The sequence below is a fragment of the Cornus florida genome, unplaced genomic scaffold (assembly GCF_030987335.1).
Source record: "Cornus florida cultivar Cherokee Brave unplaced genomic scaffold, ASM3098733v1 CherokeeBrave_3.0.0_Hap2_Chr06, whole genome shotgun sequence".
NCBI classification, from domain to species: Eukaryota; Viridiplantae; Streptophyta; class Magnoliopsida; order Cornales; family Cornaceae; genus Cornus; species Cornus florida.
Window position 1 is genome coordinate 52,003,613 of NW_026775576.1, and position 22,639 is coordinate 52,026,251.

A 22,639-nucleotide genomic window follows, 5' to 3' on the forward strand; every position below is an offset into this window, starting at 1 on the left:
ATTTTTACTTCGTGTTTTTTTGCTTTTACTAGTGTATTGTAGCGAAACAAAAGCACGAAACATATTTAGTAATATTTGTTGTGCTTTTGAATCGTATCGAAACGCTTCCAAAATTAAGGCCAAAATTGAAAGCATTAAAATAATGCTTTTGTTTGCTTCCGCACTGTAATAAAGTACTCTTAAAAATAATAATAATAATAATAATAATAATAAAACATTTTAAACTAATCATTCAAAATTTCAAACTTGCAACACTTTTTACCAAACATGCTTTCATATTTTTGTTTCTAAAAATCTTGTAACAAATTTATGTTGCCAAACAAACTTCTAAATAGTGTTGAACACACTCTATTATTTCTACTTCGGATCAAAGTAAAAGCACAAATTGGTAGTTCAATTGGTAGAGGCGTTCCTGAGTCGTGTAGGACAGTAGGAGAACAAGTTCCACTGGACTCCTCCTTGCCAGATTCTAAAAAAAAAAAAAAAAAAAGAGAGAGAGAGTTACAGCTTTGGTGCGGTAAAATATTGATCAATTCTTTGTGTCACATTGATGATAAGTATAAACTTCTTACTCACTAGACAAGTATAATCCTTTGTGTTTTTATCTCATTTGGGAAATAATTTTCCTCTTTAAGTAATGAAGGTTGCAAGAGGTTTCATCGAAGTCCTTAAACATACAAATTTGCACGTTAAATTCCTAATCAAGCACTGTACTCTTTGGTGTTCAATGCTGATAATTGATAACAAACACTCACGCACCCTAAAATGCTTATAGTTTGAACTTATAGGGTAAGATTATGGAGCCTGAGAACATGGATACTTTGCTGATTGAGCAGAAAGTCACAAATTGAACTCACAATAGATCCTAATATCTCATTTATGATTTTAGTTGCTAGTAAACAAATGGGAGAGGGCAGTGACCCAATCAGGAATATCTCTTTTCTGTCCTATATATTTCTCATGGACAGAATGTGATAGCATAGTTAGGTCCACCAGAGCAAGTAAAAGTGCTAGTTTTGTCATCAAAGGCATAACTATATGCCAATGGACACTTCCCTTTAAAGTACATTGAGTAGCCAGTTGGTGGACAGGACTGCGGTGAGCCAAAGGCCCCGGTGCAACAATACTGTGGCTGATTGAATGCTACACATGCACTCTTGCAACTAATTGTGGCGCCATTTGAATTTTTAACGGCGAGTTCCGACGGACAGTTGGCATTGACATCAACCGGACATGCCGTGGCGCTACACTTGCCGGATCCACCTTGTGGGGTGATGGAAACCGGTAAGTTGAATCCGTCCACAAGGCTAACGTCGTAAAAATCTTGTCCATTGTTGGCTGCTAGAGTTAATTCTACTAGGGTTGCCGGAGGGATTGCACCGGCACCATTGCAACCTATCTGACCGGAGCCGCATTCGGCAGTCTGACAGGTGAACTTTCCATTGGAATCCGTGGAGCAAAAAGACCGCGCCCAAAATCGGCCGGACCACGGGGCCGGCACATTGAGGGTCGATGAGGCTTTGGATGCTAACTCGAACCCAGTTGAAGATAATTGAGCGCCGCCACCACCAGTGAGGGTTCCGGGCCAAATAGTGTAAGGACAGTTATTTGTGAATGTGAATTTGGTCGAGTGAACCCCTGCAAAACATAAGAGAACCCGATGGAGCTTTCATGCATGATTAGGTCAAATCAAAACCATTTAGGTAGTAGGCTTCACATAAAAATTTCTAAAAAATAAAAATAAAAAGCGTTTTTTAGGATTATAGTTATATATAAATGGAAACTATTATATATAATACTTCTAAGTTAATTCATTTTATTGTTTAATTTTTACAAAAACCAAATCTAACTATAACTCTATCAATTACCTAATGAGATATGCATCATTAGTTATTTTTTTCTTTATCTAGCACTCTCACTTTTTCTTCTTATTCCAAACTTTATTCACACTACTTATCATTTCTCTGCACATAACCTTATTGATACAAATATAGATTCTTTTAATACCATAAAGGGGGTTAAATTAACATATTTAATATAACAATATTGTCTTAAGATTAATATCATGAACTCGTGTTTGTAATTCTGATTGATATATATATATATATATATATATATATATATATATATATATATAAATTCATATTAAATTAGTGTTTAAAAGAGTAAATATATCATGTTACTGTGTTGCCTTCCACTGTAAACCCATCTCAGAATTATAGTAGGACCTCTTTTATTTTTATCCAAAAATTGGCTTGAAGTTACTAGTTTCAAAACTAGTTTCTTACCATCTTTACATGAAAACCATGTACTTGTTAGTTGATTTTGTTTTTAAATTATTTAATTACCAAATCAAACTATAACTCTATCAATTGCCTAATGAGATGTGCATCATTTTGCTATTTATTTCTTTGTGTAGCACTTTAACTTTTCCCTCTTATTCCAATCTACATCGCGCTTTCATCAACTTCTTACTTTTCTACATATCACCTTATCAATACAAATATAGTCTTCTATACACATCACTCTATCCTACCCCCTCCTCCTCCTCCAGCTAAAAAATAAAATAATGAATGTGTATTCACTGAAGTATTATTTACACACACATATATATAATAAGGTAAAGTGCAAAAAATCTCCTTCAACTATGTCTAAATTTGCAAATAACTTCCCTAAACTATGTTTTGAGCATAAAATCCCTTGAACTATCACATTTAGTTGCAAAATGTCCCAATATCTTACCTATTTTCCATTAAATGACCATAATACCCTTTCTTATTGAATTACACTTGATATATTTTTCTTGTTAAAATAAATTATAAAAAAAAAATTCATACTAATTTGATGAAATATTCTCTATTAAATTTGCATAAGTTTGCCTTTAATTTTTTAAATTAATTATTTAAATAAAAATCTTAAATAGAAAATTTTGAAATAATTTAAGTAATTTCTTAATTTTCATGAATACATTGCATTAAAAAGAAGATATTTTTTATTTATGTAATTTATTAATTTTTTTAAAGTGAGTATAATAAGCTTTATTATAATAAGTTAATCATTTTAGAAAATGATCGCTACAAATTTATTTATTTATTTTCATTTTTATAATCAATTGATACAAATTATAAAATTAAGGTAAATGGTATAATTAATATTTAAATAACAGAAAATATAATAAAAAACAATTTATTAAGAAATGATAAATTTAATAACAGAGGGTAAAATAGTCTTTTGTGATGGGTTTGTCCTTAATTGTAACAAATTAATAGTTTAGGGGGGTAATCTTTAATTCAGAGGGGTTAGTTGCAAAAAGTCAATAATTCAGGAGTTTTTTTTACGCTTTACCTTATATCATAATAATAATAATAATAATAATAATAAACACACGATATCTGAATTGGGAATCAAGAATAACTTTAAAAAAATAATAATAAAACAGAAAAAAAAACTTACAGGAATCAAAAATGGTGGCGAGGGCAAGTATGCCGAGAAGGAGTCTAGCATTTGTCATTTTCTATAAAGCTGTGATGGTGAGTTATGTTATCTGTAGTCGTAGGGTTATATGTATAAATAGGGTCACAAGCATATGTAGCCCTAAAAAACAGCAAATCAAAAGATTTCGTTTGTTAACTTTGTTTTTGGATTTTTAATTTGGCATTGACTCTTGTATTTAGTTATGATCGAGAGTGCAATTATGATTGAAATTTTAAATTTTGCTCCACTACCAAGTGGTCCTGACTTAATTTCTCAAATTACCAAATTTAGCTAGTAATGGGTAATTAAAGATGGACAATTGACTAATAATAAATTGACATGTCTTATTTTAATTATCAAATAAGAGATAGTAATTAATCTTTTATTTTTTATTTGATAAATAAGTATGTACCCCATCATCTTTCATTTAATAATTAAAGAAGATGTATCCATATGTTATTGGTCCACATGATGGAATATAATTCCACTTCATATTTCAGCACATGCCATCTCAACACAGCAGGAGTCACCAATTATGGAAATAAGATATTATTTAATAAAATCTAAATATATATATATATATATATATATATATATAATGTTTGTAAGATGGGTTAAACTTACATTATTTTTTTATATGATACTTTTAAATGCATGTAGAAATTTTAGAATTTTTTTAATTCTTAAAATAAGATAGTGTTTAATTTAATCTATTATTGAATATACGTAGAGTTTCCAAATAATTTTTAATTTTTAAAATAATTTTTAATTTTATTTAATTCAAAGATATATATATATATATATATATATATATATATATATATATATATATCTGTATATGTATTATTTACAGAAATAAAAATGTGTGCTAAACAAACTCGACCAATTCTCACAAACATACACACACATGTATACTAGTAGAATTTTTATGCATTTTTAATTTCTAAAATTGGATACTATTTAGTTTAATCCAAAATATCCATAACAAAATAAATAGTGAGGTTTTGAGTCTTCAAAGAAGCAAAATGAGTGTGTGAGTGGTGTGCAAGTTTCTTGCCAATAACAAAATAAAAATTTCAAAGTGAATAATAAGGGTTCAAGTCTCCAAATGAGTAAAATGCGTATGATTAGAGTTAAAAAAAGAAAAAAGAAAAAGAGTAGAATTGAACTTATAGGTAAGATTATGGAGCCTAAGAACATAGATACTGCTGATCGAGCAGAAAGTCACAAATTAAACTCGAATTATCAAGTGGGCAGACCTCTTTCACATGTTCATTTTAGTTTGATATTAATGGAACAAATTATTAATAGATCAAAGCGTAGGACTGTAAATGAATCAATTTTTTCATAAATTATTCAAGTTTGGCTCGCTAAGAGTTTGATTCATGTTCGTTTTGTTTAGTAAACGAAATAAGCTCAAATAAAACTTTCAAACTCAATTAATAAATAAGTCAAACTCAAACGGTCTCCTGCTCTGCTTGTTTTTTCGTGAACATTTTGGTGAACAAAACTGGTGAACATGTTTGGTAGCATAAGTAATTATACATAAACATATTATTACTAATAAATTAATAATAGTAAGAACCTAACTAAACATTAATTTATACCCAATCCATTAAGTTTATACAAGTCCCATTTAAAGTTTAAAGTGAAAATTAATCTCTTAACCCAATTAAGGCCCATAAACCCAAAGCCCATATATACATATATAACCTAACCCTAATCTAATTACATATATACATATATAACCTAATCTAATCTAATCTAAGTTTATACATATATGCACGTAAATAAAATTTTGTAAACATTATGAAATATTTTATTTATATATATCACATTGTTAATAAATTTATGAAATCATAACAACCTTCAAAATTTAGTTAAAAAAATAAATTTGAAGAGATAAAAGAGAGTTTGTGTTTATTTGCTTGTACATATCAAAGAAAAGTGGAAAAAAATTGCCTTTATAAAATTACAAAGACATTAAAATCTAGTAAAAGGACAACTATTTGGATTATAAGGTCAAACTCAATGTTACTCCACTTGATTGTTAAATATTATATATAGAATATTAAATATTGAAACTTTGAAAAGAGAGAGAGAGAGTTATGGCTGATATGCGTCAAAGGGAGAAAAAAAAAATATAGAGATATTTCCTTGAAAATAGGAAATTAAAATGAAAAAAAAAAAAATGAAGCTTTGGAGAATAAGAGTAAAAATGCTACACACATTTAAAACAACACAATCCATTTATTAATTTGCACCAGAACAAGAAAGGAAAATTGCAATAAAGAATGATACCTAAAGTGGAGATGTTTTTCTTAGCGAATGAAGATTTGCAAGTCGAGGTCTAGTGGACTAATAAAAACATAAGATTTGATGATAATTTAAATATAATTTTAAAATGTTGATCAAATAACATACCACAATAATAAGCCATTCTTTAAAATATATAATTTATAAGTGGGTCAAATTTACAAATTTATAAAATCCTTTTAATACTTATCTTTAGAAAATGAAATAAAAATTAATAAGAAAAGAAAAAAAAAAAAACCAAACTTGAGAGAGAGGTTGATTAATTTTGCACCCAAATATCTAGGTTTCAAGAACTATAGTATATTGTATTAAGAGATGTGGGAACGGATGATTTGATTAAATACTAATTAAAAAGAGATTTATAAAAGACACAACTTCTCAATTGTAACAGATTTGGTGTTAATGTACAACTCTTAAATAGCATTTAGTATCAAACTATTAAAAAATAACAATAACAATTGTACTTAAATATTAATTAGGAATAAAATTTTAAAAGTCACCACTTTCAATATTAAAATATTTGAAAGCACGCAACTCTTGATATTTGAAAACACACAACTCTTATAGCAGTTAATACCCAAATTATTGGTGACTCTTAAAACATGAAAATTAAGTCACAAAATAATTATTTATTAAAATAACTGCTTTAAATTCTAAATAATCATATTTAGTCAGAAAGAATGATTGATAACCATTAGAAATAAATCTAAAAAGACACAATTCTTAAATAATAGTTAGTTAGCCGTTGTAATAGACAGCTAATAACCTAATTTTAAAATGTATATAAATTTTATAAATCCAATAAAGCTATAGATTTATAATAAAAAAATAATAATAGTTTAAATGTGTATAAATAACAACTCTTATAGCAGTTAATACTAAAATTATTGGTGACTCTTAAAACATGAAAATTAAGTCACAAAAATAATTATTTATTAAAATAACTGTTTTAAATTCTAAATAATCATATTAATTCAGAAAGAATGATTGATAACCATTAGAAATAAATCTAAAAAGACACAAATCTTAAATAATAGTTAGTTAGCCGTTGTAATAGACAGCTAATAACCTAATTTTAAAATGTATATAAATTTTATAAATCCAATAAGGCTATAGATTTATAATAAAAAAATAATAATAGTTTAAATGTGTATAAATATTAAAAATTTATGCAACATTGGTACTGATCATTAAGATTGGCAAAGAGAAAAAAATGATTCACCGTTCACTTTAGAAACAGAAAATAAGAATTGTAAAATGCAAATAAAAATATATAATTAATAATTCATAAAATATTTATATAATTTATTCTCATAGGATTTACAACATAAATAACTAAAAAAATTATAAAAATAGTAGAACAATAAACATTACACAATCGTTTCTTTGTTTTAATACTTTAAAGATCTCATCTGCAGTGCTTTGCTATTGCATCTCCTTCGGTAATGTGAGCAATTTAAAATTTTAAAAAGAAATAAAAAAACTGCCATATAAATTTTATGCACAATAAAAGTATGAAATAATAAAAAATTAAAGATCTCATATCATGAGAAACTCATCTTCATCTATGACTCAATAGTGTTATCTATTTTCTTAAGATGGATAATGATCTATTTTCTTAAGATGGATACTGTTAATATATACGGTGTATTATCAAAAATCATCTGAAACACACAACTAAAATTCTAGTAACACATGAGAAACAGATTTCTTTATTAAAAAGATTGGAAGAGAAATAAAATAATGAATATAAATAAATATTCTACATATCTATTAACAAGAAACGTACCTTCCAAAAAATAAGGCTGTGAGTTGCAACTTGCAATTGATGCATATGAACCAAATTATCACTCTCATGTTTCAAAGTTGTAGTTTGAACATTAGAAAAACCTCTGACAAGAATTTTTTACATAGACAAGTAGAAAGGGAGATATAGTTTGCAAAATGAGTTCAACTTAGACGTCATATATATATATATAAGATATATACAAAGAGAGATATACAGATTTATGAAAAATCTGAATGTAAGACTGATATTGTATAAGTTGTAACTAGTAAAGTTCTACTACCGTCGTGAAGTTTCAAACAATAACTAATTAAAATTGAAACAACGTTTATAAAATATTAAAATTGAGTATATATTAGTATTATTACCAAAAATTGTATATAAAAAATATAAATAAATTTAACAGTTGTAAAGTTTCAAACAACTTAAAACTGAAATGACGCTTATAATATATTTAAATCTAGTATATAATATTATTACAAAAAGTGTATATAAAAAATACAAATAGAATACACTTTTATAGGGTAAATAGATATATATATGATTATAGTTGCATTTCTCTCTGAATTTGTTTGAGCTCAAGCCGAGCTCAAATCAATCCACTAAACTCAACTCGGCTCATTTACAATCCTAGCTAGTCAAGTGTAATCATAAAGTAAAAATTACTAGTAGAACATTAACATTTAACTTACGTGAGAGAAATCAAAATTGTTTTAGTTGCTAGTAATGAAATGGGAGAGGGCAGTGATCAGATCAGGAATATCTCCTCTGTCCTATTTCTCATGGACAAAATGTAATAGCATAGTTAGGTCCACCATTGCAAGTAAATGTGCTAGTTTTGTCATCATAGGCATAGCTATAAGCCGAAGGACACTTCCCTTTAAAGTACTGAGAGTAGTTAGTGGGTGGACAAGTCGCTTCTGTGTTATAAGCTCCAGTGCAACAATATTGTGGCTCATTAAATGCTAGGCATGCACTCTTGCAACTAATTGTGGCACCATCTGAATTTTTCACCACAAGTTCAGCCGGACAATCGGCATTGACATCAACCGGGCATGAGGAGGTGCGGCAGCTGTCGGTTCCACCTTGTGGGGTGATGGAAACCGGCAAGTTGAACCCATCTATTAGGCTAATGTCGTAAAAATCTTGTCCATTGTTGGCTGCTAGGGTTAATTCTACTAGGGTTGCCGGAGGGATTGCACCGGCACCATTGCAATCTATTTGACCGGAGGCACAATCGGCAGTCTGACAGCTAAACTTTCCACTGGCGTCTGTGGTGCAAGAAGTCCGTGCCCAAAACCGGCCGGTCCACGGGGCCGGCACGTTGAGGGATAATGAGGCTTTAGATGCTAACTCGAACCCCGTTGACGAAAGTTGAGCGGCCCCACCAGTAGTAAGGGTTCCAGGCCAAATAGTGGTAGAACAATTGTTTGTAAATGTCAATGTGGCTGAGTCAGCCCCTGCCATACAAAAGAAAACCATATAGAATACCCATGAATAGGTCAAATCAAAACCATTTAGGTAGTAGGCTTCACATAAAAAAAAAAAAAAAATTAAAAATAAAAGTATCCATTTTATAATATTATAGTTATATATAAATGGAAACCATTATAGTACTTCTAAAGTAGTTCATTTCATTGTTTAATTTTCCAATTACCAAATCTAACTATAAAACTCTATCAAATGCCTAATGTGATATGCATCATTAGTTGTTGTTGTTGGTTTTTTTTTTTTTTTTTGTTAATCTAGCGCTCTCACTTTTTCTTCTAATTCCAAACTTTCTTCACAAATAACCTTATAAACACAAATATAGATTCGCTTAGAGGCTTTGGGCCTAATCCAGTTGGGTTGGGCACGGTTTTTTTAATGTATGTTGTTTTCTTTTGTTTGGGCCTCATCTCCAATTGGGCTGTATCATGGACATTCTTCATCCATTCAATATATTTGCTTTACTCTTCAGAAAAAAGAAAAAAGTAATAATAATAATGGTAATAAATATATATATATATATATGAAAACCATTATCGTACTTGTTATTTGATTTTGTTTTTAAAATTATTTTCAATTACCAAATCTAACTATAACCATCAATTGCCTAATGACATGTGCATCAATTGCTATTTATTTCTTTATCCAGCACTCTCACTTTTTCTTCTTATTCCAATCTTCTACTTCTTACTTTTCTAGGCATCCACCTTATCAACACAAATATAGATTCTTTTTACTTTCCGAAAAATATATATATATATATAGATTCTTTTAATACCAAACATAGCATTAATTAATATAAAAATAATTTACCCAAAAATAAAAAATTTGAGACCTTGAAAAATCATCAATAATTATAAAAATGGGCGAATTTATGAAAAAAGTGTGGTGTAACTCTGTTGAGGTTTGCACAATCACTTTCACTACCCATGATGTTAGTTAAAGACTTTATTGAAATTGTCATTTGTTGCCATTTAAGTCCATTAGTAGAATATTTAAAATATTCCGAAACTAAGCAGAGTAAAATGACTTAAATGGCAACAAATGACAATTTCAATAAATTTTAATCGGACAAAAACACCCTTACTTGTTATCCATATAATATAATTAATATTACGATTAATTTATCACATAAATATAATCTACTTAATATTTTTTTTTAAGGTCACCATCTCTTCACTCTCCGTTAGTCCTTATCTCCTTGTCATCTATTGCTTTCACCATACATACATACTTATATATATACAACATTTGTAATGAAAACCCAGATGGATCTTCTGGAAGAAAGAAGCACCTGGAGGTCCTGGAGTTGGGAATCTATTATCGGCAGAGCAGATAAGCATACTTGTCTTCGCAGCAGCTCCATCACCAACTGTTACACATTTGATAAACATTGAAGCCATTGATTAGCATAAAAAAAACAATAACCAGGCTGTGAGGGAGGAGAATACAGAAACTAACTTGTTTGTAAGAATGATTGGATGACGAAATGGGCAATAGCCGAGTTGGTACAAACCCACCTAGCTCCTAAAAGAAGAGGTTGGGGTTCGAATTTGTGCGGAGGTCATGTGTATGAATTTACTTAAAAAAAAGAAAAAGAAAAAATTAGGATGGGCAAGGCATGTACTAATTTCATTTTTGGTTGGCTTGGCATTTAAAGGGGTTCTTTTCATTTTTGGTTGGCTTGGAACACTCAATAATTCATCCCCTTCTCATCTATATCCTCTAAATTCATCCCAGGTAAACAAACACAAATCCAAAATCAAATTATCTATAATATTATTCAATTATGTGCATTCACTATAATATTAGTCACACACACATATTTAACTATATATATATATATATATATGTACACACACACAGTATCTAAAGAGGAAATCAAGAATAACTTAAAAAAATAAAACTACCAAAATAACAAAAACAAAAACAGAAACAAAACTTACAGGAATAAAAAATGGTGGCGAGGGCGGCAAGTATGCCGAGAAAGAATCCAGCATTCATCATTTTCTATAAATCTGTGATGGTGAGTTATGTTGTAGACTTGCAGTAGTGTTAGAAATTGACGAAGACTAAATTGGTTAAAAGTGTTTATGGTTGTTTGACGTGTCTTTAGGTAATTGGCTAGAGGGATGTGGGCTATGGTAATTGGGTGGGATTTTTCATGTTTGAGTGGTCAATGATTGAAATCACATTGTGTATTGAATATGTGTGGCAGTGAGGCTTACAAGTAATGGTGTAGTCATTCATTAGATGGAATTGGTCCACTACATGCGTGAATGAAGGAAAAGTATACAAGGAGAGGATCTAATGAGTTGGAGCCGAAATGGTTGACTTTCAAATGAGCTGTGTTTTGCTTGTTGGCTAAGGAAAAATTAGGCTAAGAAAATGACACAGCTTGGGACAAGTATGAGCCAGCTACTAAAGTCGGCAAGGAGCTGCCTATAAATATATGATGAGTGGAAAAAATTAGAGAAGAGGAAGAGAGGTCGAGAAGAAAAATGTAAGAGAGCGAACGAAAAAGAAAAGAGGAAAGAGTGAGTGCACAGTGGCATCGGAAGAGTACAGTGATGTAGTGTTGTAGATATATGTGAGTGTGGGGGTAGAGACGTTGTTGTGTGGTGAACACTGGTGGTGAGCGGAGGGTCTCGTGCAGTGGTAGATCGTGAAGAGTTAGGATATCCGACACCATGCCTGAGTATTGAGAGTGTGGACACTGTCTGGTGTTCGAAGTCTCTAACGGTGTAATTTTTTATGAGACAGTGAGTGTGTGTTATTTACCGTTGTAATAGTATAATCTATTCTCTCTATGGACGTAGGTTAGGTGGGACCGAATCACGTTAAGTATAGTGTATTTGTGTTTGTCTTTTTTATGTCAGTGTGGTGTTCAGATCTCTATTTTGTTTGTGTGTTGCTTCCGTTGTGCCAAACGAATTAAGGAGGGTTTGATTCCTAATAAATTGGTATCAGAGTTAGGTTAATTATGTGCATGTGGGCAGCGCACATGGGAACAAGGAATGCATGTTGGGTTTTATTTCAAATTAATCCATTTAGAAATCAAGAATACTTTAATTAATTAAAGAGTAATTTAGACTCGTACCTGATTGCTGATTAACGCACATATACCTTTAGAATATCATGTAATGCTCTATTAATTCCTGTAAAATATTAGAGCGTTTTACCTCCTTCTGAAAGTTGTCGATACGATAGGACTGAATAAGGGTTTTAAAACCCTTATTTATAACAACAACAGGGGAGGATGACTTTTCTACAAACAAGCATATTTAAGTCTCCCTTCCTATCATGGAAACTTATATATCAATGATTAGAATTAAATCACACCAAATAAGTTGGAAAACCACAATCCAATGGTATAAAACCATACTCCCAATTAGACCACCAAATTGGAAAGTACAACCCAATCCATCAAGTATCAATAATCACATTGCAATCCTATTTTAGAAACCGTAATACATAGGACCATAAAATAATTTTTATTATTTAAATATATATATATATATATAAATTCCAACAATGCATGTATCGACATGGTCGAGCATTGAGGAGACGATGCGAGGAGGTGACTTGAGGTACTAACAAGGAGGGACCTTATCTATTGGGTGAGTACACTGGAGAGTTGTACAAGGAAGTTGTCGCGCCACATATTTTTCCAGAGCCTCGGTGTGAGGGGAAGACCCACCCGAGGTTGGAGGTCAGCTATCGTAGCCTGTCATTTTAATGCGATGGGGTTGTGATTGGGATGTGGATGTGATTAATTAATAGGGCTAAATTCAGAGATTTTTGAATCGTCACCTAACATTGAGTTCTGTTATGTTAGGTCACTAAGAATGAAGAATTTGGATTGAATTGGGGGACCCTAAATGACTTATGGTTTGCTTCACCAAAAGTGGGATTTGGGGGTTTATTTACGCTTGGAGAAGAGGTGAGGCACCCCACACTACAAGAAAAATGACTATTTATAACAAGGTATTTACAACATGCAAAATTACACCTTGTCAAAAGAAAATTTTACAACATGTTTCCATATGCATTGCCAAATTGAAAACATACAAAGTTTTGAGCATGTTGTCAAGTAATTTGAAATTTTTTAGTACTAATTTTAATTATATTTTTCCCGCGCACATGTCTATCACCTGCCTCTAAGTATTTTGTAATTGCACGACCCACCACGACTCTCCCTCTCCTTGCTGCCTCGGCTCTCTCTGTATCGTTGACATACGGTTCTATGTCTCATCTCTGTATGTCTACGCATATCTCTCTCCCTGTTTATCAATGTGTTATCCGAGTTAACTTGAACTATAATTTTATTCATCCATGTATCTATCTAACACTATCCATGAATTATCCTCTTTGGATTTCAAGCCCTAACTCTCTTATTTTGACCAATCTATCACTCAACTATCTTCTAATCAGTATTTGGCCATCAGCAATTTGTTTTTGCATCTGATAGAGTCCTCTTTACTCTTACACAATATGATCTCTGATTATTGTTGGCGGAAGTAGCCAGAGAGAAAGAAGCCGAGAGTCGCCCAAAGGCGATTTTCTAGATCGGCGGTTCAATTTCTGTCTCTGCAATAAACAAGCGATCGAATTCGTGAATGCACCCAATGGCAAGTCTATCATTATAGAAAGAAACGAGATTTGGATCTTCTTTCATTAATTGGCGCCGGTCTACTAATTTTGTTTTAGAGGGAGAGAAGGAGAGGAATTTACAGGGTTTACAGGGTTTCCGTCCGGTTTCATTGTTTTAGAGAGAAGGATAAAATTGAAGAGAGAGAGGTGATGTGTGGATCCCCTCTTGTTGTTGGGATGAATGAATTTGATTCCATTAGAAGAATTTTTTGCTAAAGAAAGGTCGGTTGGTGTTAATCAGATCTATTAGGGCATTGTGAATGTTGTATTTTGGCGATTCGTGATATCTACATTTTGAATGATGATTTCGAATCCCGATTTGGTTTATTGCGCTTCTGTTTCCGAAGGAACTACGATTCTCGCATAGTTCAACTCCTTGGACACCGATCTCGGAAGGATAGCTGCGAAATGTCTCGAAAAGACGCCGTTTTTTCACATCATTTTCTCTCATACCATTCGACAAAGGACCTACAAGTTCTTGATCGACGACCCTTTTATCTATTTCGCCGTGTTCGATGAGAATCTGGATAACTCGAAAGGTCTTGTCTTTCTCAAAGGCGTCCTGTTCATTGATATCATTGAGAGCAAAACTGACACATTCTGGGGAAGCTTTTAGATGCCCAATCACACACTGAGTTTCGCCACATTTCATATACTGCCAAGTGGGTCTCGGACGAACCTTGCTGCTCTATCGGGTAGGTTATGGCGACCCAAACTGTGTTAGCGTTCCATCCCATCAATGATTTGGATAGCTTGCATTTTCATTGTTTTCAAGGCGAATTCAATCCAGTATTCCATCAATTGTTGACGCCATCGTCGAATTTCGATGCTCTGCATTCGCCACAGAGAGTTCTGAAACACTCTCGGAGTGGAAGTTTGGATTCGCCCAAAGGGTTGAAATTTGGGTCTGTGCCGTTGCTCAAAGGGGATAAGTGCATGGGGTTGAAGAAGAAAAAGAAGTTGAATAGTAAGTTGAATATGGAGATGGCCGGTGAAGGCGAAGATTCAGTGGTCGGTAACAGGGTGGATATTATTGATGGTGGTACTAGTTTGAGTAGAGAATTTTCGATGTTAAAGCAAAAAAAAAAAAAAAAAAAAAAAAATGGATTTTATGCTGTGGATTCAGAAACCCAAAGGGCAAAGCTAGTTTGGAAGAAACATGTTTGGGTGGTGGTGTCATTGGACTTGATTGTTTGTTTTATCTTGTTTGGGATATGGTTGTGGATTTGCAGGGGATTTAAATGCATTGATGGTTGAATTGGCACTAACAGGTTTAGATGGCGGTGTTCTCTGATTGTTGGATCTCTTTTCCTGTACATTGCTAGCAGTTGGGTTCTGTGATGATTTTCAAAGGCGTATTGGTGTAGTAAAATAGAACCTCCAGTTACTTGTGAGTTTCCAAATTGTGATTCAGCTTCTACTGGTAATCTATTTTATCAATGAAGTCCTGGTTTTCTGGAATAGTATATATACCGCTTCTTAATATGGTTCTTAACTATCTCATTTTGTGTTATGCTTTAAACTGTGTGTGTAATTACAGATATTATGGGCCTACACATTTTTAAATTATCTCTTCAGAAATGTTTCTGGTTAACATTATGGATTCACTATTACTTTTTGTCACTTGGGCTGCAAGGCTGGTTGTGATTAGATTAGATTGTAGGAGGTGTTTTCTCTTTGTGGAAAGGTTTCAATTTGTATCATTACCTCTTTTATAATGTGTGTTTTTCAAATTTTTTTTTTTTTGCTTCATAGGTCACTTTGTTATGATCTAGCTTCACCAATCAGTCTGATTAGATAAATCGTATAATTATATGGTCTAATGGCCATGTAGAGTACTTAAAACTAAATCGTGTATTGAAGTATTCACATTCATAATCCATTAAGAAACTGGTGAAAGTTACATTTTAGGTTCTAAAAGGGCTGGGAAGGGTTAACCAAAACTTGGTCCCAGGCCCGAGCTGTCCTGGCTTTTTCCTTAACGAGCTGGACCTGCCTAGGGATGGGCTTCTTAGTCGGAATTTATTGCGACCTTTGGGTTTAAATACATTCGCATGTGTCCAGTTCTGTTTTCAGAACCTAATTAAAAAAAACAGTTCAAATGTGCCATGTATGTGTAGCGTTGCTTAAAGTGACTTTCTTGATTTGTTACATTATAGCCTAAAGGCGATTTTTCCTTATTGTTTTGAAGCTTTTATATTGATGGGTGATAATCCTCCACAATTGGGTTTCAATTATGCGATTTTGTCAATTTCGACAATAAAATATGCCCAGAACTTTGTACTACGCTGTTATGAATGCTGATAATCCGAGGGGTCAATTTGTGTCCAATTTTGTCTTCCTGAACTTTTTACATTTGTTGTAGCATCACAACCTATATTTAGAAGTGCTGCAAGCCTGCAAGAAAGTTGTTACTGATTTTCCTCAATAATGACCAATTACTTTGCAACATTTGCTTATAAGTGATTGAATTTTGATCAAAAGATTTGATGGATTATGGCAGCTCCCTATCATAGAGGTGTGTGGAAGATAAAGGTAACTCTTCCAGATGGTTTTTCTGTCCAAATGTTCCCTTCATCATGGTCGACACATTGAAGGCCACGATCCAAAGCTTCGCCTTTTATGGTAATTCTTGTTATCTATCACAATTCTTCAACTTTTTTGTTTCCAAATTTCCAAAATTCGTTTGAATAGAGCTCTCGTTTAGCTTAATTGAAGCTCTTAAATATAATTATTGTTTTATTGTACACACACACATACACATGTATAGAATAAGAAAACGAGTTTTCAAGACTCGAGTATGTTTTCTGGTGATTTTTTTGGAGTATTATGGTCACGTTTTTGTGAAAAGGTTTGTTATTGTTGCTTTAACAATGAATTTGAATTGTTAATTTGGTATTACAACTTGTGTGTGTGTGTGTGTTTTTTTAATGAATTCTGATTATCACCCAGTAGTTTAATGGAACTATTATAGTGTTTTCGTTTGGTATACTTTTTCTATAGTTTTGATAATGGTTTTTTATTTTCTTGAGCTCTTATAAATTGTTGTTTTGATATAACTTTGTTTGGGGTATTAGTGCTATAAATTTTGTGCGATTGAAATTCTGATCTTCATTCCCTAGTTTTGAACATGAGCTACATTACAATTCTTTTTTTCTTCTAAATTGTTATATCCAAATCAACTAGGGATTTGATCAATTTAATTAGATAGCAAGTTAATGGATAATGATTTTAGCAAACTCTTGGAAACATTTGAACCAAGCAAAGAACATGATAACTACTTATTATCATCAAAACATTAGTATGATTTATTTAGTTGATAAGCAAGCTATATGAATATATTACTGTAAGATTATTGAGAGAGATTGACCAAATTACTTGGTGTTTTTGTAGTTACTTAGGCTTCTTTAAGGATACAACTTTAAGGTAGTTTGGAGTGCGAGGTTGGGGAGAGTTGAATGGACTTGGCTTCCTTTTCACCAATTAAATTCATATTGCCCAAGACTGCTAGATTTAAGATGCAATGGAAGTATCTATCAGCCTATATAATTTTCTTCTCTTTTTTTTTTTTCTTATAAAATAATCAAGAAAAAAATTAGGTTGCTTTATAGATAATTCGTTTTTTCACCTCTAGGATGAATGGACTGAAGTTATTAAGAGAAAACTAACTACGAATAGTGAAATTGTTTTAGAACTTCTAATTAAGTTTATATATCTCACACTAAGAACTTAATAGGCCTTATGTGCGAAACTTTAAGCCTAACACTATTTTCTATTAATTGGGTCTTAATTTCATAAAGTTGGATAACTGAATTAAGTTATTTGTTGAAGAAATTCAAACTCCATACCTTGGTGCTCCTCTTATATAAAATAACTAAAATTGTCTTTATTAATGAGCAAAATTATTACAAGACCCAATGCATTTATAAAAAATAACTAAAATTTTCTCTTCCTTTTATTATTGCTTCTTTAATGCTCAAATTCAGACTCAATAATATATATATATATATATACACACATAGAAGTGTGTTGCAACTCTATCGCTAGCAATCTTTACCTATACAGATGAATTCACACGATTGCGAATAGTCAAAGTTAAAACAAAAGCATATTAGAAGCCCAAACAAAGGATAAGAAGTAAAACTACTACATTTTGGCTCTCTTAGAGTAACTTTTTGTTATTATTTATATGTGACTTTTTGTTACTTTATTCCAATACAAATTTATTTTGTGTCCGTGCATACGAAAAAGATGTTTGATTCATTAAGAGTTGTTACTAGTATTAAATTTTTGCCATGAGTATAAAACTGTTGTTCACCATAAAGGCATGCCTTAGGTATTTGGAAAGTGCGTTCTCAAATTTTGCCATGAAGGTTGGAATTTATTTTTTTTAAGAGAGTTCAGATCAAGGCCACACCAATGAAAAATCCCAAATGGGTTCTTGCACTTCTCGTTTTTTTTGGTTTCGTGGGTTGCGTTCATGTAGGGTTGATTTACTGGGAATGATAATTTTTGTGCCTGAAATCAATCTTGAATTCAATTGGAATTAGTTAGCATGATGGTATTGTTCAATTTCATTTCTTGAAGATTGTTGATTGTTTTTTTAATTTAAATTTTTGAAGATTGTGTTTTTGTTGCAAATATGAAATGGGGATTGTTTCATTAATTTTTTAGGGTTTTGAAAGCTTTGATTGTTTATTTGAATTTGGAAGATAGTTTGTGACAAAAACTAATTTTGTCATTATTTCCTGTATTTGTTTTTTAATACAGAATATTAGGCTGTGGGATGGTAGATGGATTATTATAGGACTAACATTTTGTTAATATCAGCAAATGGAGAAAGAGAGATTGGTGAGCATATAGCCAAAGCAATGGAGAAAGTTAGTGAATGTCCTATTACAATTGTTGTAGGTGAGCTTTTCCTTTATACATCTTTTACGCCTATAGTGTTAATGGATATGCTTTTGAATTGTTCAATAGCTATAGGTGCATAATACCTTGCATTTAATATTATTATTATTTTGATTTTTCGTCAATTAAGTAGCTTTTTTTTGCTTACTATGATGTTCGTTCTTTCTGATCTATTTCTTAGCAAAACATTTCTCCAGCTTTTACTTAGGTGTGATTCAACTTTATGCAAAACTAATTAAATTTTTTTATCACTGACTAAATATAGAGGTTAAACATTAATGAAACTATTATTTTTTTTTTTTTCTTTTCATTTTCGATTTCAGAGTTGAGTGGAAAGACCATTGTAGTTATCGTAAAGTTCATGAGACAGCTCATTTTTCAGATTGTTTGGAAATCATTGGCTAAGTGATTACTTGCAATTTGAAATTGCTGGTATTTTATGTATTTGCACTAGGCCATTAGAAATCACCATAATTGAAATTATAAGTTATTATTCTTCCATCAAATTGCTCAGATACATGCATTCTTAGAAAATAAAATTGATTGGATGACCCTCAATTGTGGTTTGTAAACTTTGTTGCAGTATGTGATTGAGGAAATTTACTACAGTATTAATAAGATGTTGATTATAAACATATATGTTGACCATGTTATATCAAGTTGATGATCGAATTTTTTTGGATATTTGTTTTTATATTATATCAAGTTGGTTTAATTATTATATCATTAATTCCTTTTGCACGAATAGGATCACCCATTTTAAAGCTCTTGAAGGATCGTGGTTGCATAAGAAGATCAGCAAATAAGTTCTAGAATTACTCGACATGATTTTAGGTGACTATCTACAGTTAATATATATATGTATATTTTTATTGTAGTTTGGGATTTTGATTTTCATTGTAATTGATCTTGAACTAAAATTTGAATTATTAATTGTTTGCATTAATGTGAAGTGCATGTTTAACTTTTTTTTTTTTTTAATATAATGTATTTGCAGTTTGTTATACTTGTGTATGGTTATTTGATTGGTTTTCTCAATTACTATTAGCGTGTTAAAGGTTAAAGTTTGTATGTGAAAATAGTGGTCAAAATTAGTTTATTTATTATTATTACTTTTTTTTTAAAAAAAGAAAAGTTATAACATGCAAGTGAGCCTTGTAAATATCCAAGTAAGATAATTATAACGACATTGTGAATATGTGCAATTATAACAAACATATTACCCTTGTAATTGTTTGTTGGGCTATTTACAACATGCTTGAAACCATGTTAAAAATATTATTTATAACATGCAAAACACCTTGTGAATACATAAACTATTTACAACACACTATGAAATGTTGTAGACAATACTTTTACAAGGGGTATCCTTCTTCGTTTACAAGGTGTCTCACATCTTGTAAAAATGGGATACTCTTTACAACATGGGATTTAACAACATACCACTTGTACGTTGTAAATTACTTTTTACAACACAAATGGCTTCTTGTGAAATGGCTTCTGTTATGTTAGGTTACCAAGGATGAAGAATTTGGATTGAATTGGGGGACCCTAAATGACTTATGGTCTGTTTCACCAAAGGTGGGATTCGGGGGTTTATTTACGTTTGGGGATGAGGTGAGGCACCCCAAAACTCCCGCACCAAGTACGGTTATCTATTATCTATATTAAATTCCATTTCTATTCATATGATTGTGCAATAATTGATGATGGGATACATGCTTTATAAAATTTACATTACTTATGGTGCTGATGATGCAAGTGATATGAAAAAAGATGATGAATATGGTGGATGAGGTCCTGGTGGAGGAATGGTGATAATGACTGTGGGACCTGACTGAGCTCAAGGTTGGCTTGATCTTCCTATGTATCCTCCTGTGGTGTGGGAATCAAGTTAGAACATAGTTTAGGGACGGGATGCTGCCGTGGCGAGAGGCAGTCTTACTGAAAGAGTCACCCACTAGTTTTAATTTTTATTTTTATAATTATACACATAAAATTAGTAAGTGAATTATACAATTTATTATAAAATTATACATTTCACTTAGTATTATTTGTAATTTGAATTTATTTATAATAAACTGTACTATGATTGTGTGCAGTAAATATATCTTAAAAGAGTCACCCACGAGGTTCTCACGTGCATGCACGCGAAGTTATACCATATATATATATATATATATATATATATATATATATATATTATTTTATATTATTATTAAAAGTGCGGGTGTTAGGTGTTTCAAATTATTAATTTATAAATAAGATAATAAAAAAAAATACCAATTAAAATAATAATTTTATTATATTTAGGATTTCTCACTACCAATTAAAATAATAATAGGTGTTTCAAATCATTGATTTTTTTAAAATTTTTTTTATACAATTTTTCAAATCACTTATTATTTTTAAGGATCCCTCCAAATACAGAAATTGTTTTGGATTCACCTTTATTTGGACTGTTCTTGTCGGTAAATAATAAGGTGTTAAGTGTTTCAAATTATTAATTTACAAATAAAATAAATTACCAATTAAAATAATAATTCTATTCTACTCAAGATTGACCAATTAAAATAATAATAGGTGTTTCAAATCACTGATTTTTTTACGATTTCAGAATTTATTTATTTATTTATTTTTAAGAATGGCGTGAACAATAATCATCTTCATCTCTTAAATACAGAAACGGTTTCGAATTCACCTATATTTGGACTGCTCTTATCGGTAAATCATAGGGTATTCAGTGTTTCAAATCATTGATTTATAAATAAAATAATAAAACAAATTACCAATTAAAATTATAATTCTATTCTACTTAGAATTTCTCAAGACCAATTAAAATAATAATCGGTGTTTCAAATCAGTAATTTTTTTACGATTTTTCAAATCATTGATGTTTTTTTAAAGATGGCGTGAACATAATCATCTTCATCTCTCAAATACAGAAACTATTTTGGATTTATGTGTATTTGGACTGCTCTTATTTGTAAATCATAAGGTGTTAAGAGTTTCAAATCATTAATTTATAAATAAAATAATAAATAAGTTACCAATTAAAATAATAATTCTATTCTACTTCTGATTTCTCAGGACAAATTAAAATAATAATAGGTGTTTCAAATCATTGATTTTTTTACGATTTTTCAAATCATTTATTGTTTTTTAAGGATGGCGTGAACAATAATCAGCATCCCTCAAATACAGAAACGGTTTCGGATTCACTTGTATTTGGACTGTTCTTATCTAAATCATAGGGTGTTAAAAGTGTTTGAAATAATTAATTTATAAATAAAATAATAAAATAAGTTACCAATTAAAATAATAATTCTATTCTACTCAGGATTTCTCACGACCAATTAAAAAAATAATACGTGTTTCAAATCATTAATTTTTTTTTTCACTATTTTTTAAATCATTAATTTTTTTTAAGGATGACGTGAACAATAATCATCTTCATCTCTCAAATACAAAAATTGTTTCGGATTCACCTGAACTTGGACTGCTCTTATCTGTAAATCATATCTTATCACGGAGGTAATTCTCAGCTTTTTACTTGTTGAATCATACATTGCTTTCCTCAAGTTGTGTTATTTAGGGTTTGTCTTTGATTTTGTTTTATATATTCTAAGATTTTGTTTCGGCTATGATAATATTTTCTTCTTTTTTTTTTCTTTTTCTTCTTTTTTTTTTTTTTTTTTTTTTTTTTTTTTTTTTTTGTGGTTAAATCTATCATAATATTTGTTGCAATTGAACTATTTATCTGCTTTTTTATTTTTATTTTTATTTTTACTTCTTTCCTTTGCTTTTCAATTATCCCGTATAGATTTTTACTCTTATATATATGTATTGCATGTATTTTTACTTGTCTTTCCTTCATATGTTTTGCATAATTAAGTTGATGCTAAATCTGTTTCCGGGGACTTTTATTGTAATTGTAGTTATTCGATGAACAATTAGTTATATTTGGCGTAAATAATGCTTGGTTAGGCATATTATACTCAGGATTTCTAT

The 22,639-nt window shown here is 30.8% G+C and overlaps 2 protein-coding genes across 2 annotated transcripts; both read right to left on the bottom strand.

Annotated features, from left to right (window-relative positions):
• Positions 1-958: 958 nt before the first annotated feature.
• Positions 959-3,504, bottom strand: LOC132314096 (thaumatin-like protein 1). The gene is made up of 2 exons (XM_059813004.1): positions 3,454-3,504; positions 959-1,666 (listed from the first exon to the last, which is right to left on the bottom strand). The coding sequence occupies exons 1-2, from the start codon at positions 3,502-3,504 to the stop codon at positions 959-961; spliced, it is 759 nt and encodes a 252-aa protein (XP_059668987.1).
• A 4,504-nt stretch (positions 3,505-8,008) lies between these two features.
• On the bottom strand, positions 8,009-11,224 carry LOC132311517 (thaumatin-like protein 1b). The gene is made up of 3 exons (XM_059809435.1): positions 11,011-11,224; positions 10,359-10,436; positions 8,009-9,036 (listed from the first exon to the last, which is right to left on the bottom strand). The coding sequence occupies exons 1-3, from the start codon at positions 11,069-11,071 to the stop codon at positions 8,357-8,359; spliced, it is 819 nt and encodes a 272-aa protein (XP_059665418.1). The 5' UTR covers positions 11,072-11,224; the 3' UTR covers positions 8,009-8,356.
• Between the last annotated feature and the right edge of the window lie 11,415 nt (positions 11,225-22,639).